Below are 20,064 nucleotides of genomic sequence, written 5' to 3' on the forward strand. Positions count from 1 at the left end.
AGAAAGGAGTAACGGTTATCACTGCATTCAGTACTTCATTTTTGGATGCATGTCAGCATGCTGCAAATGCATTTCTTTTATCTGTTATAATACTGAAGGTCTGCGTATGATTATGTGTGTTATCAATACCTTTAGGTAGTTAATGGTGCAGTTGACAAGGAACCGTACAGATCCATTTCATAGAAAGTAGAAGTAGCATAGTTACATCCAGCTTCTCTGGTATATGTTTTCTGCTGTGTGTAAGTCATTTGGGCAATTTTAAAGCAAGTTTGGTATTTCCCATGTCTGATATTGGCAGATGGAAGAATCATATGCTTAACTAAAATGCAGTTGTACTGCCTCTATGTGCGGATACAGCTATATTTAATCAGGAAAAGGAAAAGAAAGGCTCCTTTCCCTTCATAATGTATTTATCCTTTTGTAAGTTAATATTATGGCTATTTTAAAAGATTGATTAGTGGGAGTTATTCTTATAAGATCATTGATATTAATGGTCGTAGCTCATCATTTTTCTAAGTGTTTTCTAAGTGTGGTTTTAGTGCTTCCAAGTACAGTTCTTTTTTCCAAGGGGCTTATGTTAACTTGAAGGAAATTTCCACATTTGGACTTTGTCACCTGTCTGCATAACTTACTACAAACTATTACTACCTTTATTCACTTTTCTGGTGCCAATTGATCTTTCATCAATTCTTACCAAAGACTGGATTGGCTTCTCCTTTGCCCTCAGTTTCGTAAGCATTTATGGCCTGGATTGGTTTAAATATATATATTGTGGTACCCATCTGTCTGTTAAGAACCTCTGCTTTCTTCTTTGGTACAAGTTAGTATCTATTTTATCTTTCTTTCCCCCCAGTATTTTAAAAAGTAAAAGGAGTACCTTAATTATCCGTCTAATCTAAATCAGTTGATGGTTGGCTTTGGTCTGGAAATACTCATAATTCTCCTCCAGTTCCATGAAAACCTCCTCATGCAAAAATATACTTTGGTTTGATGCTAGTTCTTCCTCTGAAACTGTTATGTGACTTGAGTTCATGTTTACTTGCTTCCGTCATGTGCACTTCTGATGCAGTTGACCATCTATTTCCTACTTACCCCGTGCTAGCAATATATATTGTTTGAAAAGATGATATAGTAGGTACTGAGACTTAATATTCCCTGGATGTGTTCTCTTCTACTTTTTCTCATTGCGTTTTGGAAATAAACCTGTTTAAATATTCATGCCTGACATCTGAAGCCTCCAGTGCTACTTTACTCTGGGAATCCATTTATATCTATACTAAATTCAATTATATGTGTGGTCATTGATCTCGAGATTCTCTATATTATCTTATGTGTTGAAAAGCATGAGAGGCTTCTTCTTGAGAGATATTGAAACTCTTCCTCCTTTCCAGTGGTCTGGGTTACTGGCACACCAAGCTATCTTGAGAGTAGCTTGGAGAGCTACTTTGTGCTCTTTTGATCTGACTCTTGACTACTAGATATAGGTAAATATAAAAAACAGTTTCATTCTAATGTTTTGCAGTTTACAATACATTGAAAGATTAGTCCTCTCGTATTTTATTCTCTTAGATCTGCTGGTCTCCAGCAGCACTACCCAAATGTTTGTTCATGCCTGACTTCACAAGCCTCATTTCTTTTGGAAGTAAGGCAGGTGCCTGCTTTTTTTTAGCACCTCTTCCCTTCCAATAACCTTTGGCAGAAGTTGGCCAAATTAATTGCAGGCTACTCTGAGAATGCCCCTGTAAGTTTGTTGTAAGCCATGGTTGGGAAGCAGAGTGCATTAATGCCTTTAGTGGGTGATTGAATATAGTGTGAACTTACATCACTTCAGAAGTCAAAGAACTGATACTTTTGTCAAGCCGAAGATGTAAATTCATATCAAACTATCAAACTGGGCTGCATTCCTTTAACTGCTAAAAACAATAAATTTAAATGTATTTGTGCAGTTGTACAGGGATGTTTCGCCCACCAATTTCTTTTTCTGTGTCTTCTCAAAGATTATGTACTTCTTAAGTGTTGTCTGTGTGTGATGTTGATGAACAGATATTTTCCTCTAGATATCTAAAGGGATGATCTTCCTCTACATTCATCCACAGTCTTTACTAGGACAGGGAGATTAAATATTTTCTTTGAAAGTTGTCCCAAAGAATCTGAATCAAGTAAGGCTTCTGTTCTTTATGCTCCTCAAATGTTTCTGTTATTCAGAGCATAGCTTACTTGTAGACTTAGGAGTCTAAGAGGCTGTCAGGTAAAGACAGGAATATACGTAATGCTTCAGCCTATAGATCTTGATCACTACCTACAGACACTCTCTCAAAGCTCTTTAGCCTCAATTACTCTGTATTAACACCAATTTTCTGTCCAAGTCTTTGACAGTGGAATGCAGGTGTTTTGTGTTGTTTTTTTTAAAAATTTATTTTCTTTGTAGTGTTTTTGTTATCATGACTGAATCTTGATTGCAGAACATATGTAATAAGCTGAAGATTACAGTTTAAATGAGATGCTTTCTACTATGATGAATTGCATGGACAAAGCAATGTTGAAAGAACACTTTACAATCATGACTCAAGCAATAAGAAAACACTGGGATTAAATTATCTCAGTAATTTCTCTTCATGCACTTGTTCTTTTTTTGTTGATTGCTTTTTTTCCCCACAGAACTCATCTTCTTACCCACTGCACAGGGCATTGCACATATGCTCTTTGGATGTTCATCATTTCCAGGATTTTTGCCACATTTTCTAAAGACTGGAGAGTGAATAGTGAGTGAAGCTACCCATAAGGGAAAGGACATTCATAAACAACTAAGCTATAATAAATAACAGTATTTTGTGCCTTTGTATCATACTGCATCCCTCTGTAATCCTGGGGAAATCACCCAAATGATATTGGATCAAATCAGTAGCTAGATGTTTTTTATTTTCTGATTGGATTGGATAGTCAGTCAATTCCGCCTCTGATTTATTGTATTCAGTGTAGTACTAAACATAATAATTAAATAGAAGGGCTAGAAAGAAATGAATGTTTGTGTCTAAAAAAGCAATGTTTAATTAGCTTTTGTTAAATGAGACAAATACTTGTTGAAGACTGCTATGAACAAGACTGTGGTGCAGCTGCATACTTGACAAGAATCATATAGTCCATGAAGTGAATGACGGTCCTCTTCTCAAAAAGAGTATAATTATGTAACCGAAGACTTACCACCTGCATATGGAAGCTAAATTTAAGTTGCATGACTAACTGAATTTTGTGGTCCTTGACTTTTTAATATGAACATTCTTTTAGTGCTGTCTTTGTAAAATAAATTAACTTAGTTACCGGAATGAAAATAGTAAAAGCTATCAAGAACCTACTGAATTTTATCCTTCATAACATAAGCATAGTCTGCAACTAGGAGTGAAGTTAGGTTGCTGTTCTCACGTGAGTCACTCCATTTTCACTGAGGTTTTTCAGTCCTCCGTGTGATTGTGGTTTTGGAAACAAAACATCAGGTTTCATGGACTGCTCTCCAATATAAATCCCATGTAGACAACATACAACTATCGGCTCAGGGTTCTTCAGTTTCAAGACTTCAGCTTTGGCTTTTGAAGCTGGAAAAGTACAGTCAGAGTTTTTTGGTTTTCAAAGAATACAGATTAGAAAACTCATCATAAACTAGTGATAGAGTGGTAACTTTGGCAGGACACTCAATGCCTTTTCCTCAGTGTAGCTGAATTAATTGATGGGTGGATAGAATGGAAGGCCTTTGAGGCAGAAGTGTTTGTTTCATTGCAAAGATCTCTATTTTGAATGCAAGAGATTCTGTGATGGCATTCAGTAATGTTGACTTTTCTTCATTATAGATAATAATAGCTGCAGATTTAATCACTGTCTGAGAGCAGATGTTGGTGCAACTGTGACAACTGTTCGCTAATTAAGTGGTTCTCTTGGTTGGTTTTCAGAGAGATCAGCTTCATATTCCAGCTAGAAATATTTACACAGGAAATTAAAATGTGAAATGTTGTTCTACAAATAGTCTCGATTTTGATGGGCTATTTTTCTCCTTTTCTCATCATTTAAATTTCAGTGGCAAAGTAATGGCAATTGATGCTTAGCAACATGCCTGCATGTTTCCAGAAGATTTCAGATATCAAATTAATCCATGAATGTAATGCAGTATCACCCGAGATAAAAGAAATTAGGGGGTAGTGCTTGAGATTTGATTTGAAATGTCCCTTCTTTTACCTCTCTCTTCTGCACAGTGATGTGTTTGTCTTGAAATTTCCATCTGGGCCTTAGGATCACTGTTTCTAGAAATGTTTGTTCCATGCTCAAATGAGCAATAATATTTGTTTGATGATATTGGGTCTGCAGTGGAGTGATTTGCAGAAAATATGGTCTCAGATTTGAATTATATTGTGCCCACAAATCAAACTTAGGCCATTGTGAGACAGGTTAGTTTTACCCTACTGATGATGTATCGTTGCGCTAGTAATCCAGTTGTAGCTTGCCGGAATATTGTCCATGGTGTGGCTTTCTGCAGCTCTTCAAATTCTTGGTTTGAATTTGTTCCTGCTTGGTTGAGAGAGGGTGAATACAGAGCTCTGAGGTCTAGGTGGTAGATGAATAGGGTTTGAAAATTGTTACTTTCCTATGCCTTAGACATTTGGAATTTCCTACTGCCCCTCATCCCTGATGTGTTGTACCTTGTTGTACCTCACAGCAAAGACAAATACATGTCATTTGTGAGTTAGAAACTGAATTTGGTGGCACGTCTTCTCCAAAATATTCAAGAGGCAAAACTGCTAAGGCCCAACAGGCTGGAAACACAGTCTTTGTTTCTGCACTTGTCTGACAGATGAGATTTGAGGCAAGTGGAACCAGTCTGCATTGGCAAATGCACAGTATGATGCTGAGCTGTTCTGAAAATGCAAGCCTATCCTGTTGGTTGGGAGCTTTGAATGCTGCTTTTTGAAATGGCCAGGGGAGCTGCTGTAAAGCAACAAAACTTCTTCTGTTTCCATTTCTTTCTTTGATCTAAACACATACTGTCACACATCTCCCAGCACAGGGATGTTGACTTCCAAACTCAAGTGTTGCTTACCTAGTTTCCATCCACTTTTAAAATTGATCTGGCAATAGATCAGTGAAATGAAAATGAGAAATGTATGATTCACAAGACCTTTTGTACCGTGGCTTAATGTTTTTAATGGTGGACAAGTGATGGGCCAAACCTTTTGATTGTTTCCTGTCAAATATTTGTTCCAAAGAGACTACTTCTTTTGGTCTGCTGGCTAGTTCTCATAAACCTTTAATGGTTTTTGCTAAAATAATTTATATAATGCACTCTAAACAGAATGATCTCATATGCTTCCAGTAAGAAGAAATACCCACGGTTGCATGCATCACAGTGTTTGGGGTAGAGTGATATCGTTAGCTAGTGATACTAATTAAGCGTAATGAGATACAAATAGTTATTAGTTTGTCTGACTGTACTAGATGTCTGTGCTGAGTTATGACAGTTAGTGCATTTCTTATAAATAATCCATTAAGAAGTCAGGTGTCTCTTACTGTAACCTCTTAGAAAATACTGTAACCACTTCTTGCCTGAATAAATATATCATCACTTCATTCTTCCCCTTCTCAGCTTCTGGGAAAGCCAGCATGGTGCAGTGTGTAAAAGGAATCCTTTAACCAAAGAAACTGAGCTCCTGAAGAAACACTCTTCTCCCAGACACTCTCCCACTACATCTTAAAGATTTAAAACACCAATATGATTTGTGCCTCTATAACAATAGGCAAAAACATGGAGGTGTGTTAGAAGTATGTTAGTGACTCAGCGCATTGCACTGTATGTGAAAAACGGGCATTGGTGTGAATTTGAGGACACAGTTAACATGGGCTACAGCTAAGGAATCAAAGCAGGGTAGTTCTCAGCTGCTGAGCTTTCTCACCATCCTTCCAGCAGAGCCTTTGAGCTTGGCCACTCGTTCATGTTGTGGAGGTTTGAAGATATACCTGAGCCAGCAGTGTGTGCTTGCAGCCCAGAAGGCCAACTGTGTTCTGGGCTGCATTAAAAGAGGGGTGACCAACAGAGAGGGAGGTGATTGTCCCCCTCCACTCAGCTCTTGTGAGGCCCCATCTGCAGTACTGCGTCCAGGCCTGGGGCCCCCAGTAAAGGAAGGACGTGGAGCTCTTGGAGTGGGTTCAGAGGAGGGACACTAAGATGATCAGAGGGCTGGAGCACCTCTCGTGTGAGGAAAGGCTGAGGGAACTGGGCTTGTTTAGCTCAGAGAAGAGAAGGCTCCAGAGAGACCTCATTGTGGCCTTCCAGTACTTGAAGGGAGCATATGAACAGGAGGGAGAATGGCTGTTTACAAGGGTGGATAACGATAGGGCAAGGGGCAATGGTTTTGAACACTGGACCAGGTTGCTCAAGGAGGCTGTGGATGCCCCATCCTTGGAGGCATTCAAGGCCAGGCTGGATGTGGCTCTGGGCAGCCTGGTCTGGTGGGTGGTGACCCTGCACATAGCAGGGGGTTGAAACGAGATCATCACTGTGGTCCTTTTCAACCCAGGCCATTCTATGATTCTATGATATGTTGAACTCTTTCAAAGAGTTTATGAAAAAACTACCAAGGCTGCATAAAGGATATGTTGTCCTTAAATCCAATTTAGCGTGTTACAGCTGGCATGATTATAAAGTGAATTTTCTTTGTGTTAGTTTATGTCATGTGTGCAACAGTAAGTGGCATGTTGTTGGCTGTTTTATGGAATATGTCTGTTTAATCTTTTAGAACATGTATCACTGAAATGCAACAAATAACACAGTTTACATGTTCATGTGTGTCTTGCAGTGTGTAAGTTTAAAGCACATAAAAGATGTGCTGTCAGAGCAACAAATAACTGCAAATGGACTACATTAGCCTCCATTGGAAAAGATATCATAGAAGATGAAGATGGTGTAAGTACTATTCTTATTTACAGTACTTTCCAATAACTGGTTCTTAATGGAAAAAATGGCTAAGCATAGAAATGTTGTCATGAGACCCATTGAACTAATGGTACATGGCAGTATTCCCAAACAGTTTTCAAAGATTATCATGGTATTTAAAACAAAATGTTATATTTCTTTCTTACAAGACAAGCTTAATGTCTGTGGACACTAGATTGTGTGCGTGGTGCGAGATTTTAAAGACCACATGCAGAGAAACTGAAGGTGAATAATTGCTCTGAGAATTTCCTACTGCTCTTAAGCAAGGGTGGTATTTTGCAGCATTACCAAGCTGTTTTGGCATTCTATTTTGTGCCCTCCTTACTGATAGCTGTTCCCCAGAAGGCATGTTAGGAATTAATACTAAATTGCACACCTACGAATTTCTTTTAATGCACAACTTATTATTAATGGGACAGTGAGCGCACTTATAGAGCTGTGAATTATCAATCTTGGATGACTGAGGTGGTACATAAAACCACAGGTGATCTCTACTCTTCTGGCTGTTCTTCTGAATTTAATTGTTGTGTGATGGGTTTGTGCTATGTAGTATGTATTAAGTGACTGGGTACAAATTTGTTTTAGAGAATCTCTAGATTTAACTACCTCATTGTTTTGTGATGGTTGCACAGTGTCATGAATGGTTGAGTGAGAAGTATATCCCTTCTTTTACTATGAGATATGTCTGAGTAGCTCAGTGGTAGTGATGGTGATAGGAGGATGGTTGGACTAGATGATCTTGTAGGTCCTTTCCAGTCTTGTGATTCTATGATTCAGCTGCCACACTTTCTACCTAGCATATGAAACAGCACCACAGTCCATTTTGATAGCAGTTGCCTACCAAGAATCAGTGTCACTTCACTTACTCTGTCATTTTTTGGATGAAAAGATAGAGCTATGGAAGTAGTTATAGTCCACCTGTAATTGAGAGACAAATGGTATGATTTCTGTATCTGGGTGTTTAACTTCTATGGCTACTTTTTCACAGATAGCTATGCCTCACCAGTGGTTAGAGGGTAATTTGCCCGTCAGTGCCAAATGCGCAGTCTGCGACAAAACCTGTGGCAGTGTTTTACGCCTACAAGATTGGAAGTGCCTTTGGTGTAAAGCTATGGTAGGTGCCACATCCAAGTGCCTAAGATTTTGCCAGCTCCATTGCTTGCCATTATTTTTAGTTTTTCATTTCATAACTGTGCTTTTAGATTAAGTAGGGAGAGGCAGCTTATGCAAACTCAGGTCTTTCTAACGTTCAACATTTCTCATCACTGTTCTACTTCTTTCACTTAATATTTAATACACCCACAAATGCGGTTTTCTCTAATAGGTGTTACCCAATGTGATTTCTCTGCTTTCTCCTAACTGATAGCTGTGGAGGTTCAGATGCCTGTTCTGTATGCGTAATAAACATATGTTAACATTTTTGTCTCTTTCATAACAGTTAACTTGCATTCATCTTTAACAATATTACTGCAAGACTCTTGACGTTCTCTTCTTTAGTATACTTTGTCAACAGCTGATTGAAATTTTATGACAGTGCAATTGCTTTCCCCCTCAGAATATAATTTTTTACTTATTTTTTTTTAGTTTTTCTACAAAGAATGCTAGAATGTATGTTAGAATATATACATATATATATACATATGCTAAATTATAGAACTAAGAAGTCAGCAGCTTTTTATTCTTGAAGCTCTCAGTATATAGATTTCTAAGGCTCTTTGTGTTGGCAGTGGAAAGTGACTGGCATCTCAAGAGGTTATTTGAAATTAGATAAACTACATCTCCTTCCATATGTGTGCCTGATATTCCAATAGCTATGGAAGAAGATAATATAGCACATATTTTATGGGACATTGGATATGTTTTCAGCTGTTTTGGCTGGCTTGTTCATCTTCCAGAATATCCAAGTGAACTGCAAGTATGGAGCAATAGCTTTGCATGTGCAGAGTGTGCCTGCTCTGCTCAGCATAGATGCTGGCTGCTGGGAATTTGGTCCTAACTTGCTAAGGGATGGAGGTAAGCCATTCAATTGAAAGGACAATTCATACCTGCCATAGGGGTAGTCAGAGATGAAGTTCTCCAAACTTACATTTTGTAGAATGTGTAACCAGCTTTTGTGGTTAAACACATATATTTTTGTACAGTCCCTCTATGCCTAAACGTTATATTTTAGTCTGCTTTTGTTCCACAGATACTCTATCTGTTGTAGTTCCACCACTGCAGATTAGGGAAATAATTTTTTCTTTATTTTCTAGGTTCATACTGCGTGTAAGGATCTGTACCCTCGTAAATGTCCACTTGGCCAATGTAAGGTATCGATCATACCTCCAACAGCACTAAACAGTATAGACTCTGATGGTACGTAGTATTGTAGCATGTTCAGTGGCAGTTCTGGACTTGCAATGACTATTGAATTCTGTATGACTAAGCAAGGCTAAAATCCTTCACTTGAACAGGTGAATGTTGTCTTCACAGTTAGAGAAAAGTGCAGTTTTCCATGTAGCTTTTTATAGGGTTATCTATTCCAGAACATTTTTAAAAGTTACCCTGCTAGAAATGTTCTCCATTTTTTGTTTATAACTCTTAAAAATTTTTAACTGAATAAACCTCAGTAATTAGTTAAAGTAGCCCAATGCCTGCCTGACATACATCCCTTCGTAGAATGAGCTCTCAAAGTCAGATAACTGCTTCATATTACATGCTACTGAATGTAAGCTGGCCGAATGGCTCTAATTCAGCAGCTGCCTTTTCAGGCTAAAGAGCAGAATGGCTCATGTGGTTTCTTCAAATATCTTTCAAATAAAATTAAGAATCATGCAACACACTGATAAAGACACTCAGCAAATATTCCAAACTCAGAGGTGCTCCTTGATGTCTCAGAATAGAGATATGTGAGCAGACTGTACTTGAAGGCAGGGAATCGAATGAATACAGACTATCATGATCCAGCAGTTTTCTTTCTATAGTTCATGTTGATACTGAATGTAGACCAGCAAATTTAACACAGTTTAATGATTTTTATTGTATGAAGATAATATAAGTCCTTGTTTATACTTTCTATAAACACTCTGCTATTTATTTGCTCTTTGGTCTCCAGATCAGAGCACTGTTCTACTACCTATTATTCATGATAACAAGATTGTTCTATATTTGAAATGACTTTGATTGGCACTACAATAAATTAAAGAAATTTTATTTAAAATTATGCATAATGATAATGTGGAATTATAGTAGCATCCTTTAATGGCTTTTTTTTTATGTTATAGCTTTAGCATTTGTTTTAGGCAGTAAAAATGGCACAGTTATTTTAATATTGCATGAAATACATGTCAACACCCACGCCTGTGATATCTGATTTTGAAGTGATGCTGAGAAAGCACTATGTCCATGGAATATTTATGTTGGTAACAAGAAGTGTCCATTAGTGCCTATTGAGACTCTTACTGAGAGCTTGCTGTAATCATTTAAGACCTGTGTTGATATTAATAACCTTTAATCACAACTGAAGGTCTCTTGTTCAGTGAGTCTAATATAATTAATACTCTGACTTCAGCCCCCCAAAAAGTTCTCACAAGAAGAGAAAATGAACATGAGAACTTTTAAAATCTGTGTGTATTCTTAGAAAATTCAGGCTTGGATGATCCAGTTCAACCTAGTAAAGAAAGATCAGATGAGAAACCAAACACTTCCAGCTGAAATGCGTATTTAATTCTGTGATAATCTGTAAAGAGATTTGAGCAATATGCTAAAAAGTCAACCTTGTTTACTGTGGAAGAAAATAAAGCTATTGTCTTCAGGATTTTACTAAATATAGACACTGAAAGTATTGGAGAGAAAAAATGAGCTGGTAAATCTCGAGCAATTACATTTTCCTTGAAGGGCTGATATTCAGTTTAGCATTTACACAATGCATGATAAAATGTACTTCTTTTGTCTTTCATTCCTTTCTTCCTCTTTTCCATGATTTCTTTTTGTGTTGTTCATATTAGAAAGCCTTATTTATTTCATTCTTTCTAACTATGTTCACAGGTTTCTGGAAAGCCACATGCCCGCCATCCTGTGCCAGTCCTCTTTTAGTTTTTGTTAACTCAAAGAGTGGAGACAATCAGGGAGTAAAGTTTCTTCGTCGATTCAAACAGTCGTTAAATCCAGCTCAGGTGTTCGATTTAATGAATGGAGGACCTCACTTAGGGTAATGACCTTGGAAATCTTGAGCCATCCTTTCTGTGAGGGAATTTAGTGCAAAGCATAGTATTGTGTTGTCCCCTCATTGCAATAATTCTATCACCAATATCTAGCATGTGACTTCCTATTTAAAATTAACAGTAGATGACAGAGTTTCTGTATGAATTCTGGTGGGTGAAGGGATTGCAGGTTAATATTTTCCTTTTAGGAAGCCTCATCTGCAGCAGGTGATGAAGTACTCAAAGACTTCCATCACTGTAGAAGTACATTCAAAGTGTGATTTAGATAACAAATGCAAGAGGACATGAAAATGAGCATCTCACATAAATTTGGAGTCAGCCCACAATTAAAACCACCAGGCATCCAACAAAATCTAAAGGTTAATTGTTGGAGAGCTAGAGGTGGGGTTTGAATACTGGAGGCCACAACCCCAGCATCTTTGCACATTCGTAAAGATTAAATTCATGCACTTTTCTGTTGTGTAACCTAATTCTGCTCAGTTGTAGACCTGTGGTTCAGTGGCATACTAAGATCAGTTAAGGCCACTGGAAACATTATTTTTTGTAGTCTTAGAGATGGAGAATTATGCTTGCATGATAAGATTCAAACCCAAGCAAATGACAAACTTAATGAGCAAATAACACAAATGCAACGGAGTACAACTTGTGTCTTTATAGTTAGTGCTGTGTTTTTAAATTATACTAGCTCTTTAACTTGTAGTATCTTTTATTGTAATCTTTTTAATCTATGTCACTTTCAGCTAACATTTTGTCCATGTAATTATCATAACGGATGAAAGTAAGGAAGGATTATTTTAACTGGAGAGAATTTTGAGACAATCTGAAAAATACATCTGTTTGAAGGCTCTCTTTCCTCTTGTGCTTTTATATATCAACACCATGATCCAAGAGGTTCACTTTGCATTTTGCACAGTAATCGTAGGTCAGATTAGTTGCCTTTAAACATTCTTCCTCAAACAGTTTCCAAACAGAGGTCCTTAGCAGTTATTCTATCCGGTAGTAACGATGTCTACTTTTTTCTAGTCCATCTAAAAAGCTTAGTTGCATTCTTTCCTCAGATAAATGTATATTTTGTTCTCAGACTGCCTATCATGTACAAATGACATTATTTACTTGACAAAATATAAAAGCTTCAACAAACAGTGATCCTAATATGTTGCTTTTAGAAACAGTTCTCAAATTATACATATTCTGGAAAATAACATGCATTAAGATAAACATATTTATTTCTGTTATTTTAAAAGCTAGCATTTTTAAAATTCATTCATTTTAGATTTACTTATTTTGCTTTTAAATCCCTGTTGTTCTTACCTCTTGGTTGTTTCTCCATATCTCATTCCCCTTTCCTCTCTGTCTCATATTTCACAGAATCACACAGAGCCACAGAACTGTAGGGGTTGGAAGGGACCTCTATAGACCACTAGCCCAAGCCCCATGCTAAAGCAGGTTCTCTGCAGTAGTTTGCACAGAAATGAGCCCAGGCGGGTTTTGAATGTCTCCAGAGAATGAGACTCCAAGACCTCTCTGGGCAGCCTGTTCCAGTGCTCTGTAGCCCACCAAGTAAATAAGTAAATAAGCTTTTCCTCATGTTCATATGGAACTTGGGTTCCAGTGTGTACCCATTGCCCCCTGTTCTGTCAATTGTTCTGCTTATTATTTCTTCCTCTTCTTTTCTGTTCTGGTGAAGGGTAGCATATTGTGTAGAGCTATAAGAAGTAAGAGCAGGATATTGCTTTGAGTATGTAATATGAAATACATTATTTGTTTTCTGTTGTCATCACCTTGCCTGTAATAATTGCTTACAACTGTCCTTACGTTTAATCAGCCACAAATTGGCGAAAACCCAGTGGTGTTGTGGAGGATATCCTGTTGTTACATCTTAACAGCTTCTGGTGAAAAAATTCCCTATGCTTCTGACCTTAGCGGGAAGCACAGAACAGCTGTAATTTTGAAGCTTAGAATTTTTTTTTTTTTTGAATAATAATAATAATAAAATCCTGAAAACAATATCAAGGGAATTCTTTTAAAATAAAACTCTGCATGTTATTTATTGGAAATGCCAGTATAAGTTAAATATACAGCAACAAATGGGATATGCAGATAGTTTTACTACAGTAGCTGGTTGCATCCACATACCTCATAATAATAAAAGACTTGCCATTGAGGTGCTGGATACCGCGTATTCATGTCATGTTTGCTCATAAGTATGACTGGTGTCTTAGTGGTGAACGTGACTGGCTCTAATAGGTTCCATTTTCTCTCCAGTTTGCGGCTATTTCAGAAGTTTGACAACTTCCGGATTCTTGTATGTGGTGGAGATGGAAGCGTGGGTTGGGTGCTGTCAGAAATCGATAAGCTCAGCTTGCACAAACAGGCAAGTGTGTATATTTATTTTCCTTTGCTATACTCACTGTGCTTTTGTAAGCTTATTCTTCCTCAGTTTGGTTCTTTCTCATTTATTTGTATATAGTCAAAACTCTGTTAAATGACATTTTTTTTAATGCACCATAATTACACTGTTTGATTTACAAGCTTTTGACACCAGCTGAATAACTCACGTTATTGAACTAACAAGTATTTGTAATAGATTTACTTTCTCCTTCTAGTTTTCAATAGTAGATTTTCTCCTGTGTTGTGTTTCAGTGTCAGTTAGGGGTGTTACCCCTTGGTACTGGAAATGACCTTGCTCGTGTCCTTGGCTGGGGAGGATCCTGTGATGACGATACGCAACTTCCTCAGATTCTGGAGAAATTGGAACGAGCCAGCACAAAAATGTTAGACAGGTAAACTGACGTGTGTATATGCCTGATTTATCATGAGATTTGAATTGTATTTGGGTTTCTTGTGGTCTGAACCCATCATAGAAACTTAATAACAGAATCATGGTATGATTGAAGTTGGCGGGGACCTCTTGGTCCATCTGGTCCAGCCCTTGCTGCAGCAGTGATACCCACAAAAGGGTGCCTTGGACCATGTTGAAATGTCTGTCTGTAGAAGGGTACAGATCCTATTCATGAGGAAAGTCAAAACAGTAACTGAGACAAATATCCACTGTCTGCTTCAAACCAAAGGGTCAGAGGGGAGGGTGGTTGATGAGAATTGTTGTTTTACACAAAGATGATGAACTGATGGAGCTGTTTGTTAGAAGTTATAAATATTAAGAAATTTCATAGATTCAAAACCATTCTGGGCAATTTCACAGACTCCCTGTGTGCTACTAAATAGCATTACAGGTAGCATCGTTATTTAAGAAATACCTGAGTTCTGTATCTTCAAGAGTGGGGAGAATTTGCGTGTTGTGCCTTTGCTCTTGCATGCCTGACGCATCAGCAGCTGTAGGCAAGATGCCAGGCGAACTGGATCCCTGATTTTCTATGCTAAATTGCTGGCCAGATGTTTTTATACATAAAGCAAATGAACAGTCATGATTGCAAACTGTGAGATCACTCTACAGAAAAATGTATATAGAGGTACTTGTTACTGATCTTTAGAAATAATTGCTGACCTGGGCTTTCTGAAATATTCACAGATTAATTCATACATTCTTCTTCTGTACTGAAAAGAACTTAGTTCACTTTGTGCTCTAACTTCAACGGAGTTGCTCTCAAGACCATCTTCAGTGATCTCTTGCTCTTTTCAGCAGGTGTGAAGGGTGATGATATTAGCAATTTCATACTTCCTATGCTGTACTGTCCTTTACCAGGGGAAAAATATATATAAGTCAATGAAAATGAAGTTACTTCAGAATTTGCTTTGTTTTCCTGCCTCCATCCATGAAATTGTGATGCTAGAGCTTTTTTGTAGAGTCGCAGAGTCACAGAATATCCTGAGTTGGAAGGAACCCATAATGTAGATTCCAACTCCTGGCTCCACAAAGGACAACCCAAAAACTAGACTGTATATATGAGAGCACTGTCGAAACACTCCATGAACTCTGGCATCTTGGAGCTGTTCCATGCCCACCACCATCTGGTGCAGAGCCTGTCCTCAACCCCCAACTGTCCTCGTTAGCTTCATTAAATGTCCCAGAATTTCTTCACAAAAAGAATAATATCTCTAATAATCTGGAAACACAAAAGCCATTATGTTTCTTTTAGGTGGAGTATAATGTCATATGAACTAAAATTACCAGCAAAGCCTTCTATTCCTTCAGTCACTGTAGAAGAGGAGTCAGAGGAATGCCAGGTGATGTTTCGATTTCTTTTTCATGGGTTTAACTTTGAGTCGCTGATATGACAGAGTTTGAAATATCATTACAACACTTCTATGCATAATAGAAACAGATGTTTTCTGATCTGCTAACTCAGGGCAGTTAATACCTTCTCACTGTGTGGATATCAAGCAGTCACGGTTTCATGTTCTGTGTTACAAAAAATGAATGAAGCTAAAGAATCTTCAGCAGAACTGTAGAAGTAAATTGGTTCTAGAAATACATGTGAATTTGGAATAAGCATTGAGAAAAACACTTTGAAGGTGATGGTTGTTTTCTGAAAGAGAGAAGCTGTTGGAGCTTGTAGAAGTCAGCTACATTGGGTGATACCACCTGCTGTTGTCCTTTTAGAGAGCTTGAAATCATTAGTGACTTCAGAAAAAGGAAAGCGTAGTCTGTCTTTAAAACTAGATTTGTGTTTGTGCTGTCTGATGAGGATTCAATTTCGTTTGGAGAATGAGATGCTTAGATCAAATCAATTGACATAAAAAGATTGATTAAGATGACAAAGTAATTTATTCCTGAGGAACTTAATGCATGTCAACTTTAGCTCAAAAGTACTTGAGAAGCAATAATTAATCAGGGGGTTCTTGAATGATTTAATGATTCAGGCTGTCTGAATCTGCAGGGAGGTTGTAACCTTTGGCAGCTTGTTGGATATGGAGATACAGAGAGACTGGGGCTGCTCTGACTGTAATTCTAATGTAGTTGTTTCCAGTGTCAGCAGTGCAAATTTGAGGTTTTTTCTTCTCTAATTTTGCAAGATTTAAGATTTTCTGGTTTATCTTCACCTTGGAAATACATTTTCTTCTTGTTTGTTCTGGCTCTGAAATTATGTTTAGCCTCTCCTGAAAATATAACTGAATAGTTATATAAAACCTCTTCTTTGGAAAATCAATTCTGCAGCCTATTACTCTGATTTGGAGAAAGCCATTTTCTTTTGAGCATGCTGTTTAATCTCTTTGTCTTTAATTTATTGAGATATGATATTTTGGAACAGATAACTAACCTTACAAGAAATTAATGTGTTCAAGTGCAGTGCCAAAATTAACTATAAGTACATAGCTCATTCTTTGAGTTTCAAGAGAACTACTTCACTTGGTTTGGTCCCAGAAGACTTTACTATTCAACTTCATGCAGTTGTTCATTCTTACAGATTAAATGTAGGTATTGTTTTCCTCCCTTGAAATTAAAATTCACAGAATAATTTGGGTTGGAAGGGACATTTAAGATCACGTAGTTCCAACCCGCTGCTGTAGGCAGGGCCACCTCCCTCTATTACAGGTTGCTCAACCTGCTGGTCACACTTCTCTTGATGCCTTCTGCATTACCAGTACACACAATTGATTTATCATCAGAGCTCTACAATTAAGATTGGATTTTAGAAGTTAAAAATTGATATATCTGGTAAATATTAAGTATTAAAGTGAATATTAGAAAAAGAGTTATAGGTACATGTCCAGGACAAAAACACATTGAGACATCTTAAGAGATTCCTACAGGAAGCCATCAGAAAGTTTCAAACTGCAGTTACTTTTTAGCTTCAACTAAAATGTTGTTAGAATTTGCTGTTAAAAAGGAGATCTAGACCCATGCCTGTTTTGAGGCAGGACAGTGTGTGAACATGTTTCTGATCTCTTCTGAATCTTTTGTAACTCTTGTAACACTCAGGAATTCCTCTTGGCAAGGAAAGTAGGAAAATGCACACACTTTTCTTCCAAACACTTTTTATGAAATCTAAATAGGGGTGAATCACAAAGGATTTTCTTTGATAACATTATATCACGTTTTACAGCCTTTGTCAGTGGGAGTGCTTGGGGAGTAAGATACCATTTGACAGCAAAAAAAAAAAATTCAATATAATAACCACAGACATTTGATTTATTCTTAGTCAAGCTGCTTGGCTTCATGGAAGCTTTGCTTGTTTTGGAAATAAAAGAAATTAGATTATGATTGTTTAGTATGTAACAAACCCGAAAAGTTGGTAGATTGTTTCTACCTCGTGGGCTACTTTTACCTTTTTTTTAGAGAGAGGAGGAAAAGAGCTCTGGATCAAGTTCTCAGATACAGTTTTACTTTGAATATTAAAAACTTGTTATGTGAAATTTAGTGTGTAGATAGGAGCAGCATTCCCAGCTGCTTGACATTGCAGTAGGTCTGCTGTGGAAATCCTGCTATGTTTAAGGTGTTTTGACACACAAGTTGGTGTTAAAATGCTGAAAAAGGTGGCAATTGAAGTCTTCTTTCCTCTCTGTTTTCAGATATCTGCTTATGAGGATTCAGTTGCTGCTCATCTTGCAAAAATTCTCAATTCTGATCAGCACTCAGTTGTCATATCTTCTGCCAAGTGAGTTGGTCGTTTTTATGTGCTGTGTAGGATAAATCCTCTGTGTAATGTTACAATCATGATAACCTTCTGTCTAAGCCCAGTTTGGTTATGGTAGGCCCAGCTGGTCTGACTTAATACCTTGGAGCAGATGTTTGTTCTGCAAAGGTTTTATGTAGTAAAATTGGAAATAGATAATAATGAAAGCATTAGCATTTTAAAACAAATCACATAATATAAAATGCTTTTAATTCACTCAAAATTCACACAGATTACATATGAAACATACAGTTGCTAACATAAATATGTGACCTACTTCACATCACATTGATTCTGTTTTGTCTTATGCGTTCCTGTATCATTAAGAGGGCAAAGAGCTTCACTGCTGTGAAGCAGAATTTCAAATCAGTAGCTTTGTTACAGCAGTTTGTGGCAGTTCTATAATCAGTGGTCTCCGACAACCAGGTATTTTCTCTTTCTGCAAACAGAAGCTTAAAATTGCTCTGCACATCATGGGCGTCTCTGAAATAAGTATTCATATAGACCGTGTTGAAAGTTAAACTGCAGAATTTGATTATCATTCCAAATTCTAAATTGTATCCATATCTTGTTAAATATATTTAGTCCACGTAAAATAAATTAATACCGGTCATATTAATATAAGTTCTTAGATATAGGATGCATGCTAAGGCTTAAATAAAAGAAGAAGGAGACCTTCTTTTAATAGATTTTCACTTGAATTTTGCAAACCACAGAGAAAAATATTGTTTGCAAATCTCATTTGACAACAAAAATAGTCTGTGACTGTATACACATAAATCACTTGCCATAAGATTTTTCTATTCAAAACGTGCTTATTTTATTTTATTTCTCCCCTTTTCTATTATTGCCAATAATATTGTGTGAAACTGTAAAGGACTTTGTTGCCAAAATAGGGAAGATTTATGAAAAACCAGTGGAAAATGCAGATGAAGCTGATGCCATGGCCATTAAAGTAAGACTGTGACTATTTTCTGAGTTAAGATTTTCTTCTTTTTTCTTTTCTTTTTCTTTAGTTTCTGGCACGTGGGTGTGTTTAATTTTCAAATGGCTTTAGGATGCCCATTTCAGCTCCCATTTCACTCAATAACTTTAAAATTCTGCTCTCCTGAGTGCTTAGACCATCTTTGCACTGTGAGATCTCTACAAACTCTACATATTTTTTGCCTTTACAAAAGATAAAACACTGAATGTATGAAGAGATGGAGTTTGTTTGCATTCGTACTTATACTTTTGTCTGAAGGTGGTTACGTTAGCTACAGGAAAACAACCAACTAGTAGGAGAGTTATGATGGAAGAATGAATGGAAGAAAAATTATAGCGTTAAAAATAAAAGTTTAAGCTACAAATTGTAGAGATCAAGTTGCAGAAGCACTGAAGAAGACAGGAGGGTTTTGATTGATGAAAAATATTTCATGAACTCAAAAGAAGTAAATAAAATAACAAATAACTAACAATCCCAGAGTTCAGAGATTAACAAATGGCAATTACTTCATGATTCATGGTTCATGGAATCACTGAGTGGTTTAGTTTGGAGGGGACTTTAAAGATCACCTACTTCCAGCTCCCTTGCTATAGGCAGGGCTGCCATCCACCTGATCAAGCTGGCCTTGAACACTTTCAGGGATGGGACATCCACAGCTTTTCTGAAGGGTCTGTCTACCAACAGGCGGTACAAACCTACTCATAATCTGATAATGCAAAATGTTGAATCCACGTTTGGATTTTACATAGATAATTTCATAGAGACGTAGGCACAATCTTAGTTCATACCAAATGGAGAATGTAGATCTCTCTCTGTAATATCATGCTTAATTTCCTCAAGATGTTCACCTTTGTTTCTTCTTAGCATATGTGTATTCTTTCCCCCTTTTCTTAGTGTTCAGAACTAAATGAGAAGCTTGACCTGTTGCTCCAAGCGCTTCACACAGAAGCCCAGGCTGCTCCTATTCTCCCAGGCATCACTCCCCCCATTGTTGAAGAAGAGGGAGAGGAGTTTTCAAGTGAGGAATCCTTGTCCGAAAGTAAAGAGCAGTTAGCGGAGTGTGTTGCAAAGTCTTCCACCCAGAAACTCTTCAAACCAAGAGAACAGTTGATGCTCCGGGCAAACAGCTTAAAGAAGGCTGTGAGGCAGATCATTGAACAAGCAGAAAAAGGTGCACGTTCATCTTTATGGATAAGGATGCTTTTTATTTTTCCTTAGAGCTAGCATAAATTTTGACATTGAAGCTTGAAATCTGTATTCTTACAGTGCGTGAGGTTATTATGAACTGCAAGGACAGAAATGCAGCATGTTTAGAAGTTGGTGGTGGTC

General features: G+C 37.3%; 1 protein-coding gene across 6 annotated transcripts in view; it reads left to right on the plus strand.

The window, feature by feature from the left end:
• Positions 1–20,064, plus strand: part of LOC107308109 (diacylglycerol kinase eta) — a 62,794-nt gene that overhangs the window by 18,041 nt on the left and 24,689 nt on the right. For 5 of the 6 annotated variants that reach the window (XM_032442085.1, XM_032442084.1, XM_032442081.1 and 2 more), the window contains 10 exons: positions 6,837–6,943; positions 7,962–8,087; positions 9,226–9,328; positions 11,000–11,162; positions 13,441–13,549; positions 13,819–13,958; positions 15,273–15,360; positions 17,647–17,732; positions 18,606–18,705; positions 19,630–19,906. In XM_032442085.1, coding sequence (XP_032297976.1) covers positions 6,837–6,943; positions 7,962–8,087; positions 9,226–9,328; positions 11,000–11,162; positions 13,441–13,549; positions 13,819–13,958; positions 15,273–15,360; positions 17,647–17,732; positions 18,606–18,705; positions 19,630–19,906 — 1,299 coding nt within the window. The remainder of the gene's footprint in view (positions 1–6,836; positions 6,944–7,961; positions 8,088–9,225; positions 9,329–10,999; positions 11,163–13,440; positions 13,550–13,818; positions 13,959–15,272; positions 15,361–17,646; positions 17,733–18,605; positions 18,706–19,629; positions 19,907–20,064) is intronic. The other variant, XM_015851728.1, reaches the window with a different exon arrangement.

Source organism: Coturnix japonica, chromosome 1, assembly GCF_001577835.2.
Source record: "Coturnix japonica isolate 7356 chromosome 1, Coturnix japonica 2.1, whole genome shotgun sequence".
NCBI classification, from domain to species: Eukaryota; Metazoa; Chordata; class Aves; order Galliformes; family Phasianidae; genus Coturnix; species Coturnix japonica.